Source organism: Cucumis sativus, chromosome 2 (assembly GCF_000004075.3).
Source record: "Cucumis sativus cultivar 9930 chromosome 2, Cucumber_9930_V3, whole genome shotgun sequence".
NCBI classification, from domain to species: Eukaryota; Viridiplantae; Streptophyta; class Magnoliopsida; order Cucurbitales; family Cucurbitaceae; genus Cucumis; species Cucumis sativus.
In genome coordinates, this window is record NC_026656.2 from 6,803,897 (window position 1) to 6,816,003 (window position 12,107).

At 35.3% G+C, this 12,107-nt stretch overlaps 1 protein-coding gene across 1 annotated transcript in view; it reads right to left on the reverse strand.

Annotated features, from left to right (window-relative positions):
- The window catches only part of LOC101204332 (protein ILITYHIA), a 52,748-nt gene that overhangs the window by 35,890 nt on the left and 4,751 nt on the right, over positions 1-12,107 (reverse strand). Inside the window, exons 2-14 of the mRNA XM_004152761.3 lie at positions 11,314-11,687; positions 11,091-11,222; positions 10,597-10,978; positions 9,875-10,021; positions 9,511-9,695; positions 9,277-9,403; positions 8,030-8,103; positions 7,846-7,922; positions 7,713-7,749; positions 7,458-7,624; positions 7,057-7,240; positions 4,934-5,011; positions 20-139 (exon numbers count right to left, since the gene is read on the reverse strand). Coding sequence (XP_004152809.1) covers positions 20-139; positions 4,934-5,011; positions 7,057-7,240; positions 7,458-7,624; positions 7,713-7,749; positions 7,846-7,922; positions 8,030-8,103; positions 9,277-9,403; positions 9,511-9,695; positions 9,875-10,021; positions 10,597-10,978; positions 11,091-11,222; positions 11,314-11,687 — 2,084 coding nt within the window. The remainder of the gene's footprint in view (positions 1-19; positions 140-4,933; positions 5,012-7,056; positions 7,241-7,457; positions 7,625-7,712; positions 7,750-7,845; positions 7,923-8,029; positions 8,104-9,276; positions 9,404-9,510; positions 9,696-9,874; positions 10,022-10,596; positions 10,979-11,090; positions 11,223-11,313; positions 11,688-12,107) is intronic.

Here is a 12,107-nt window from a genome sequence, read left to right on the forward strand (position 1 = left end):
AACATCAAGAATAATAAACCTTCTCAAATTCTGTGTAAACTTCTTTTGGAGCAATAGTCATCAACGTGCACAATGAATAAATTGCTGCTTCCCGTCTATCAATCGCAGTGTTCATCAATCCTTGTGGTCCAAGTATACCCTGGAGAAAATACTCATGCCTTAAAAAGCTAAATATATACGTGTATATATATATACATATTTGAAGAAAGTCAACATTTATTATTAGTAAAAAATGTAAACAAAAAAGAGGTAGATGATTCCCAAACTAAACAATTTAAATTCTTTATATCTATATATGTGTATGTATATATTATGTAGATATTTCATTGATAAAATATACAAAAAAGAAGGGAAAAACGAATCCTGAGCTACAGAAAGTAGTGCAAAAGCCTCCAATAAGCTAAACCACCGATCAAACTGTAACTCTTTTAAGGGGGGGGAAAAACATACACACAAACACAAGCCATGCATGCAACTTCATAGAACACAAACATGTAACATCAAATAGGGCATATTTAGTTATATGAGCTTTTAATTTATAAGGCTATATAATTAGCCAGTTAGCTGGAATGAACAAATTTCGTGCTGATTAGCTATTTTTTAAATGGAAACAAGCCACTTCGTTGATGTAATGAAAGAGAAAATTTCCAACCAATTAATCATAATTAGTTTATTTTTTTAAATGGAGCCAAGTCTCTTAAGTTATAATTAACAAAAGAGTATTAAGCTCAAAGTACAAGAGTATTATACAAAGAGCAAGAGAAAAGAGAAAAATTCAGTCTACACCTACATAAAAGCTAAAGAAACAAATTCAAAACAGAAGAGATCAAGCTAAACAATACCATAACTGTAGAAATTTAAATACAAAGCATAATGAAAAGTTCTCTCATAAAGAACTACTTTGAAACTAAAAACTTGCAAGAAGATGCAACCGGCTGTCTTGAAGCTGCCCTGCATATTATTCCAGAATCCAGAGGAAGCTCGAAAAAGTCTTCCACTATTTCAGCATCAGCGTGAAGGCTTTACTTGCCACGCACATGGAGGGAAATACAAGAAAAACTAAAGTTGGTCCGAACTTCGAGGAGGAATACATTAAATGGCTGAATAACCAAATTAGAATAATTCCACAATCAGCAACTATTGATTTTAAATGATCTAGTATTTCGCAAGATTGGGGACAAGAACAAGTAGCATAAGGAAAATTTGCAGATCTTGGTTCTTCCTCCAAACACCCTAAATAACAGCACACACCCCGTCAATCTCTTACGGATCTTTTCACAAATAAGATCCCAAAATGTCAAAGCTCTTGGGTTCCCACTCAGAGGAAGCCCAAGGTAAGAAGAGGAGAAAGATCCAACCTCACAATCAAACGTCTCTGCAAACCTCGTAACCTTGTCTTGATCACTATTAATTCCCAAGGTAAGAAGAGGGGAAACATCCTTCCTAACTCTTGTGAGCAAGACAGAAGACTCCACTAATGTAAGAAATGTTTGAGACACCAAAATATCCATGATTTTGTTTTATAATAAATGTCTTTTCATCAAAGAAAAATAATTCGCGCATATCTTGTTGAGTCTCACTGTCGTCGGTCTCGTCATTCGCCTCATTCACCACACAATTGTTGTTCTTTGGTGATTCAGTTGGTGAGAGCTAAGTGGAAGAAGAAGAGAGTGAGAAGATTTGAAGGGGAAGCACTGAAAGATGAGGCAGAGACCCAAATAGTTTGTGTCTTCTTAAATAAAAAGGACAATCATTCTTCTGGTTGCTACAAATCTAGGACGAGTGATAGTTCACTTTCTTGTGTTTTTTATTGGATTCTTACCGAGTCCTTTTAGTTTTAATGAGCAATTTGGTTTTTTTTTTTTTTTTTGGAAAGGAAACAAAGATTTTTGTTGATGGTAAAATAGATACAAATAGGATAACTCAGCCTCATTACCACCGAAGAAAACATCCAAGGAACACAAGAAACAGTACATAGAAAATACATTTAAGTAGAAAGCTCAATAAAGGACAATGGAAATACATTATAATGTAAAAAGGAAAGCATTCCAGTTCAGGCAAATGTCTTGAATAAGTCTTCCACTCGAAAAAGTCTTCCACTATTTCAGCATCAGCGTGAAGGCTTTACTTGCCACGCACATGGAGGGAAATACAAGAAAAACTAAAGTTGGTCCGAACTTCGAGGAGGAATACATTAAATGGCTGAATAACCAAATTAGAATAATTCCACAATCAGCAACTATTGATTTTAAATGATCTAGTATTTCGCAAGATTGGGGACAAGAACAAGTAGCATAAGGAAAATTTGCAGATCTTGGTTCTTCCTCCAAACACCCTAAATAACAGCACACACCCCGTCAATCTCTTACGGATCTTTTCACAAATAAGATCCCAAAATGTCAAAGCTCTTGGGTTCCCACTCAGAGGAAGCCCAAGGTAAGAAGAGGAGAAAGATCCAACCTCACAATCAAACGTCTCTGCAAACCTCGTAACCTTGTCTTGATCACTATTAATTCCCAAGGTAAGAAGAGGGGAAACATCCTTCCTAACTCTTGTGAGCAAGACAGAAGACTCCACTAATGTAAGAAATGTTTGAGACACCAAAATATCCATGATTTTGTTTTATAATAAATGTCTTTTCATCAAAGAAAAATAATTCGCGCATATCTTGTTGAGTCTCACTGTCGTCGGTCTCGTCATTCGCCTCATTCACCACACAATTGTTGTTCTTTGGTGATTCAGTTGGTGAGAGCTAAGTGGAAGAAGAAGAGAGTGAGAAGATTTGAAGGGGAAGCACTGAAAGATGAGGCAGAGACCCAAATAGTTTGTGTCTTCTTAAATAAAAAGGACAATCATTCTTCTGGTTGCTACAAATCTAGGACGAGTGATAGTTCACTTTCTTGTGTTTTTTATTGGATTCTTACCGAGTCCTTTTAGTTTTAATGAGCAATTTGGTTTTTTTTTTTTTTTTTGGAAAGGAAACAAAGATTTTGTTGATGGTAAAATAGATACAAATAGGATAACTCAGCCTCATTACCACCGAAGAAACATCCAAGGAACACAAGAAACAGTACATAGAAAATACATTTAAGTAGAAAGCTCAATAAAGGACAATGGAAATACATTATAATGTAAAAAGGAAAGCATTCCAGTTCAGGCAAATGTCTTGAATAAAATTATCTGCGAAAAGCGGAGAGAGAGGTGACCAAGAGGAAGCTAGGAGTCGTGCTGCAGCGAACCAATCAGACGATATAAATGATTTATCATGAAAAACTTTCTGATTTATTTCAAACCAAAGTTCCGACAGCAATTCTTTGACTGCAGTGGATCATAAGGTATTTGATTCTTTGGGAAGGGAAGGGTCGTTCAACATTGAAAGTATATTGTCTCCAAAGCAAGAGCCAAATACCCACGAAATCTGAAAAAGTGAGAATAGCTTCCACCAACATCCGCGCGACTAAGAGCAAATGAAGAAAAGATGTTGAAGATCCTCCCCCACAGCAGGACAGAGTGGACAAATTGAAGGGAAGAGGGCATGAGCTTGGAGTTTTTGTTGAAGAGTTGCCACACTGTTTAAGGATCCAAACAACATAATCCAGACCAGAATGTTTACTCTCTTTGGGCTCTTAGATTTCCATAGAGTTTGCCGAATGCATTTGTCAAGTGGTGTAGAGACCGTAAAGAACTTCGTAAGAGACTGTACCGTGAAAGTTCCTGAAGAATCCGAAGACCACACTCTTGAATCAGATGCTAAGGAAGTGCCTTTATCTTGTAGACCACTGATTAGAAGCTGAAATTCTTCAATTTCCTCATCCTTCAGTGCAAAGAGAAAAAAGAGGCTCCATGACATTGTTGAAGAATCCCAAATTGCATTAACCTTGGCCTTGGGATTGCCTGCAATTCGAAAGAGATTGGGGAAAGCATGGCTGAAGGGTTGGGCTGAACACCAAGGATCCCTCCAGAATATGATTTCCTGGACATTACCTAGCTTGAAAGATACAAGATGGTTGAATGAACTAAAAGTTTTCGATATACTGATCCTGGAGCTGCAGAGACTTGGACCAAATTCCAGAACTGTGCCATTGGGAGGAGTCGGATCCATGGATGCTTCTCACTATTTAATGTATCCTTGAAGAACGACCAGAAATGCAAAAAAAAAATTCTATTGTGTAACCATCTGGACCAGGAGCTTTATTTTCAATGAGCAATTTTGTTGAACTCCCACTAGGATCTACATTATTGAATTCGCTGTCTGGAGTTTTTGAAATATCAGTTGATGATATGTTGTTTGCCACCACTAACTTAACAACTTGATTATTTTTTCTTCATTGTCCAAGTATATTCGTGAGGCATTTCTAAAGAAAAAAATCATGAATCTTGTGAATACTTTTCACATGACTCGTCACAAAAATCAATGAACTTAGAAGTTGACTAAAAAAGGTTGTTCTTCTACAAATTCAGTTTTGGCTGACATTGACAACAACAGCAACTGTTCACACTTTACAAGAAGCAATTTGGATGATATTGTTATATCAAATTGGCACTTTATGCTTCCTATTGAACATCAGTCTTCTCAACTACAACCTCAATGGCCACCCTTACACAAAAGGGAAAAAAAATGCAACAACCGCTGTTTTCAAGATAAGTAAAATTCTTACGATTGTTACTTTGAATGTTTTATAGATCTGGCTCTATCACTTGTCCTTCGACCAATTACAGAAATCTTGAGTAACTCCTTCAGTTTGGACATGAGCCCTTCTTTTGTAAATTTCATACATCAACGAAATATGGGTCTTATAAAAAGAACAAACAAACAAATAGGAAGCATAAAGTAATATTGCATGATGAATCACAATATTGCAGCAATACACCATTCAAAACAAAAAAAAATCTTGCAAATTCCAAAATTCAAATCAACAAAGATATCACTTACTTTGCACAAATTTTCTATATTAGTAGAAACTGTTCCAATGAAGCTTAGTCCATGAGCCTGCAAGCATTTATTGACCCGCTGAAGAGTGAACAAAAAATCAATGAGTTAGAATCATCCCAAGTTATTCTATTAAAGAAAACAACCAAGAGCACAAACCAAAGATTGAAAAATAATTACAAAAAGGAGATAAGAAGATTAAAACTATGCATCCAACCCACAAATCTTGAGGATAAGGACGTAAAGCACGCCCACAAAAAGAGTAAAATCAACTTCTGGTCACATTCTTTTGGATTTGGATTCACTTTATAGATAGTAACTTAGTGTTGAGATCCCTTTTTGTGGGTTTTTTTTTTAATGCCTTATATGTTCTTTCATCTTTCTCAATGAAAGTTCACTTTCTTATAGATAAAACATAAATAATAAAAAGGCAACTCATTGCAGTTGATAGGGGGAAATGAAAAAGATATGTGAAAAAGTAATAAAAAAGAGAGGATAAGCATTTTTTTTATTCCCTTATTCCCTGGCTGATACAATAGTATTATCTATTATAAGAAATCTTAGTTGTGAATAACATATTGTAAGTGGCAAAAGGAGGAAGTAAAGTGAGGAGAACGTTGTCCTAAAAATTATACTAATATTACAAATTCTTCAATTTTCCTTGCATACATATTTCAGCCCATATCATAATGTCTAATACTGCATCAATGTGATTAAAATTCAATTCCAAAATAATACAAAACATCAAATTGCATTATTCCTTTTTTTTTAATAAGAAACATGTATATTTATATAACAAAAAAAGAACAACCTAAGGGCAAGGGACAAGAGGGCCCTCCCCAAAAGAAACTAGATAACGATGGTCTTCCAATTGTTGAAAATCATAGAAATGCTATAATTACAAAAGTGTTTGGTGTAATGCGCACACCACCAAGAAGCTGTGTGTTGTAATACAATCCAAAAAGAATCAAAAGAATTAAAGCTATCTTCAAAAATTCTACTATTCCTTTCTTTCCAAATGCACCACAAAAAGGACCAGGTAGCATATCTCCATGAGATATTTCTTTTCGGGCTATAACCTCTATGTTGAGCCCTTCAATCAACCAACTATCAACCTTACTAGTAAGACAAAGCTCCAAATCAAAAATTCTAAATGAAGTGTTCCAAGCTTTCCAGTAAGACTTCTATTGAGCATTGTGTGCTGTAATTTTTTTTTGGAGTTTCTCATGAGTGGTTAAGACTTCTATAGGCGAGCGACCATAAGAAGAATTTCACCTTTTTCAGGATTTTAGTCTTCCATGTGACGAATCTAGTCTTCCATTGCATTATTCCATATAAATACAATGTTTTAAAATTTGTTATACAGTAGAGAAATAGTGCAAACAGAAGGAGATGGGACCCATGTGGGCCAGCGGAAGAAGGAAGAAATATTTTAGTTCAACTGTGTATATATTCAAAAGTATGCTCAAGTCTTCTTGGACAAGATGACGTTTGAGCTATTCTGAGAGAAACTTCATTTCTCCCCCTTATTGGACAATTGTTGTGGGCCTTTTTGCAGCAATTGCAGGACTCTTTTGCATCATGAAAGGGAAAATGTCATTGGATTATGTTTATGAACAGGTGCCAAGATTCCCTGTCCAGTTGGAGTTTGTAGCTCATTTTGAAGTTTGTCAATCATTTTATTTTGTACCTTCTTCCACTTTTTTCTTATAATGAACTTAACGTTAACTCTTTTTGGAGTTTATTTATATCCCTGGAGCATAATATCTTTTTACGTTCCATTGAAATATTTTGTTTCTTTTTAAGATGATCAAAAGAAAGTTTCTATCCAATCATGCAACAGAAACTATTAATTTTGCATATATTGTTCACAAAGTATGAACACTACGTCACTAACAATGTAAATGTGTTAATGCTAGAAAGCAAAAAAAAAAAAATTAAAGCACAATATTTGGGCGCATCCTGGTTGCGCCCATTTCTTTTGCAGCCCACTCCAACCACAAAGCAGAAAAAGCTCAAAAATATGTTAAGAAAAAGAAAAAGGAGCTTTCAATCATTAGACCATTGAGTTGGCCTGTAAATAATGGGTGCAGCCTAGGCCTAGGATGCATGTAAAGTCAAATTACCTTCCAAATGCTATCTCGTTTTGCAGTGCCCACTAAGCATGGATGATGTGAGCATAACATTATTAAGAAAGAATCCCTAGAAGTAGTAATTGTGGCCACTCTTGAGATTACAAACAATGACTTAACCAGAACCTCAGTAGATAGAAGGTGAGGAATTTGGGAGTCCAATGAATTCTCTGTGTCACTGCAGCCAAAAAGATTGCATCACATCAGCATAAAAATTGAAGAAAAATTAGGAACTAGAGGCACTAACTGAATTACAATAATTGATTACCATGGAAGAAAACAATTACAAAATGCTTTGGCCAGTAATTATACTAGATTAACAGAAACTGTATCAACTATCATATGACTGCATCTATTAACCAAATCAATCATAAAATTGTAAATAATAGACGGACCTTATCTTTGAAAAATGGAGTTTCTCTCCTACTGTAGAAAGGAAATTTGCAAATTCAAGTAAAAGAGCTTCACTCAGCTCTGGAGCACCAGCAACAAGCTTTCCAACAGCACTGCAAGCGAATCTTCTAACATCCCAACTTGGATGGCACAAAAAGAACAGTAATGGCTGCAAGAGTTTAATTAATCAGTGACCAAGAACTTACATTGTTGCAAGACAGAAATGAGAATGACAATATATTTAGTGAAAAAGTCACCTGCGAGAGCAATTGGACTGAAAAAGTGTCCAACACCCTGCAAAATAAAATCACAAAGCAGCTGTGGAAATTAGTACCATTACTTCACTCAATTCGAAAGAATTGTTGATGATATCACGAATCAAAACATAACCTGCGTGAGTGTTCCACAAGCAGCACCTCAAAAAGATCAAGACATGCAATGCAATCTTCTACTGACAGTTTCGACGCCTGGGCACAGCAAAAGAAAAAATTACCCAGATAAACAGTAAGTTATCTTTCAAAAAAATACTTACAGAGACTTAAATGGGCATCAAAAACAGGTTCTGAAAAGCTACCATTGAAACTGGTACAATTGAAGGTTCATTTTGAGATACCAAAGACCAGATTTTTTCCTTGCTAACAGTCTCCTCTGAAACCATAGATAACATACAATAAAAAAAGGAAGATTATTCAAAAAAGAAAACAATGAATGAACCTTTTAAAATCTAAAAAGGCAAAGATATATTATTATACATTTAGCAATAGGCCCAACCAAGAACATCTGAGATTTTTGGGATAATGTTTCTTCACAAAAAACAACCTCTTAATGATATATTTAAAAGCAATAAATCTTTAGGGGACTATTTTAATATGAAAAAAAAAACTATTTGCAACTGAAGTATACAAACAAAATAAGGATAATTTCATTAAAAAAAATAAGAAGAAAAGAGAAAACCTAAATGGCACCAAAGGGCAAAGTAGGTAACAAAAGAAACTCAATCAGCAGCAAATAAAAAAGAGAACAAATTACGCAAAACAAAAACCCTATAAAGGGGTATCATCAAGAAAGCGAAAAACCTGACTTTCTTAGTTAATCCTCCAAACCACATCGAACACAGACACTCTACTAGGGGAGGGATCCAACAACAATCTAACGAACAAATTACAAGAAAAGCCTTCCCTAGGATTTGGACTCCAAATACGAATCTCCGTTCTCCCCACTTTAAAATTGCAAACCTTCAGTAAGGAAAGAAGAGAAGCAATCTCCGTCGTTTCTCTATTGGACTAATAAACAAAACCCAAAAGAGAAAGACATAGAGTTCTCTGACCACACCATGAGTTTCGAAATCGACCAAATTTGAAAAGAAAACCGGTAAAGATTTGGGTAAGTAGTAGAAAGAGCTTTATCCAACGATGTGAAAAATAGGGGTCAATTGGGTAATTAGTTAATATTCTAGATTACTTCTCTTTTTACCCCCACTTGTAATAAAACTCTATATATACAAGTCTTCTCCTCTTGTATGAAGCACATTATTCATTGTGATAAAAAGATTTATGATCTTGGGTTCTTGGAGATTTACTCCTTGGAAATACTTAGGCTACATCACAAATGAAAAACACCAAACACATGACAATCAATATTAAAGGAAAGCTGACAAGTATAAAAGAGATGACTTTTTTCATTTAACAATGGAAAGCTTCTTGTTTTGGGAAAAAAATCAAAACTGACAAGTAAGAAGAGGGTGTATTATCTGGCACACACAAGGATTCAAATCTCATAGATAATTTAAAAAAAGAAAACCTGATTAATTGTGATAAACACCTGCTTTAATATCGATAGCCATAATCTTTCCAACTAAAAGCAAAGCATACATTCCATCCAACCGCTGCACAGCTTTTGTAAAACCAGTTTTCACAAGTTGGATAAGAGGCACCAGAAGACTTGATATCTGCAATTGATTTTTCACAAGAAATGAAAACTATATGAATTCCTTATGACAAAGCTTGAAAACAAATGTAGGGAAGAAAGAGAATCAACGAAATTCAGCTTTCTAACCCTTGCAACCACATCAGAATTTTTAGAGATAACATGCAGACAACGAAGGTGTCCTCTCCTCAATGTTTCCTTCTCCTTGAGACCAGATGTGAAAAGTGAAAGTAGCTCTGGTTGAATGGAATCAGAAGATCGTGCAGCCCAAGCAGCTATAGCAGACAAAATTGCAAGTTTTACCTCTTCATTTCCTACAATTAGTACAATACAAAATTAGAATCAATGTGGAGATCAAAGAGAAAAATGAAAACATATCAAGAACATAAACATAAGTTGGGGAATTGTTAAAGCCATTGTAAATAACCCAAGATAAAGTAGTGTCTGCTGGCCTCAAAACAGTTAATGGGAGCAACAAAGATACACTGCTTACCTTCACCCCTATAACATGACAAAAGAAAGCTGCATACTAATTGTGAAAGACTGCAGATCCTTTTCCCTTCTGGAGCATGAGCCAACTCTTGCATCATGTTGAACATACCAATCCGCTGATAAGGGAATGCCAGTCTTCCTTCTGAGCCTGCAAAAATCAAACCACATAGGCCAGAAGTTAGGCAGAAGAATAATCACTAATACCTTAAAATTCAGAACCTGAAAATCACCACTGGTTAAAAGACATCAAAAAACTTGGTCCAATGAGGTGCATAAAATAGCAAAACAAAGCATAAAAGCACCAATCACTTTCTGTTTCATAAAAGAAACTAAATGTATTAATTGCATACAGGAAATACATAAATAAGATAAACTTTGTTGGCTGATGCAATGGTTGCTTTTTTTCTAATCATTTTGGGTTTGCTCAAGTTTATGTCCTTCCTCGTTGATCACTTCCTAAGCTATTTGCTGATTTTTCTTCTTGAGTCATTTCTTCATTTGGATTGTTCATTTTTCTTCAGGATTTAGTCTTACGTTGTAATTTGGTTCTAGCCTTGTATTGAATTGCTTGAAGTTTTTCTAATTTTGTTTCCTCTTTTGTACTTTGTGCATTAGAGTCGTTCATTTTTTCAATGAAAATCTTGTTTCCGCCTCAAAAAAACATAAGGACCATTAGCTCAACCAATTAAAAATATAAAAGCAATAAAAAGCGCGAAGGCAAACCTCCAATAACAGCTTTAACATTGTTGAACATTGCTTCCAGAGTATCTGGATTACTCGATTTCCCAGCTAAACATCTTACGATAGCCAATGCTCCAATCCTTCTATTTTCATCTGTGTGTCGAGCTTGTGGTGATACCACTGAAAGAATTTCTATTGCATACTTACTTAGATCAAGAGTGACCGATTGTAAACAGAATGACACTGAATCCAACACAATCTCAGGGTTGCGTTTAAGCATTTTAACAGAAGATGGCACCACAACACTCTGGAGATCATCGTGTAACATATGTCCAAAAAGAGGACGAAATGCTTCACTAAGATTCTTGGTAGGCTTTTCCCTGGCATTTAAAACTGAATTGACATAGAGATCAAGAAATGTTGGCTGTACAAGACACACACAATCAAAGATGCCAAGTGAGAACATGATCGAATCAAACTTAACAATATGAAAATCGCCAATATTGATCACAGTCTAAAAAAAGTTAACTACTGACCTTGAAGTTTTCAAATAAGGGAGGTAGAGTATTTGAAAACTCCAATAACAAAGTCAATAACTCCGGGGCGTCTTTGTATGGTATACGTGTGTCATTTACTTCGTCAATGTACATTTTGCAGATGTCTGCCGACTGCACAGTAGAATAAATTTGCAAAAATAATCAAAATTGAGCTAATAACATGTAGCATCTCATTATTTATGGAAAAGGGCACAGAATAAACCTGAGATAATAAATGGAAAAATGTTTGCTTGCAAGCCCTTCGCTCTCGGAAAGACCCCTCCATAAGAATGTGGATCAAAGTTGCTTGAGCTGACCCTAATCTAGAAAAGGCATTCTTTGAAATGGTGGAAAACTGACTATAAACAAGAAGACATGACCACTTGAGAAGTCTATAGCATCCTACACGTGTATGAAACTTTGACTGCTTTTCCATGGACTGCACAAGTGCTGCAGCAAAACTTTTCATGAACGTTATCTCACTTAAAGCTTTTATAATTACATTGTCCACAGCTTCCCTTGATCCACGATCATCATAAATAAATAGTGTACTAAATATTATGTCAACCAACTGCAAAGCAAATTCCTCGTACGCCTCTGCACGGTAAAAGAGTGTTGATATCACAAATTAGCCCAAACATGAGAGGTTGCTAAAACAAATCAATCAAAACAAAATTCCTGTTTGCAAATCGAAACCAGAGAACCTGACAAGGGAAAAACTTCTGGATCTAAAACAAAGCTGGTACAGCACATATTCTGTAAGTAATATGTCCATATAATTCCAAAAATAAAAACGTGGGAAAGCAAGTAGATGATTCAAGTATCTAACGTTTTCACAGATCTTGAAAAGCATGCTCATAAAAAGGTTTTCAATAGCATACCCTTAACCTAACCATGAGTAGATAAAAAGTCTTCTAATTACATCTAAAAATTTTCCCATGAGAAACTATGCAACCTTTCTCCATACAAATAATCATTATTATAACTTTCAGATCAACTGATGTGGTAGGATAAGTG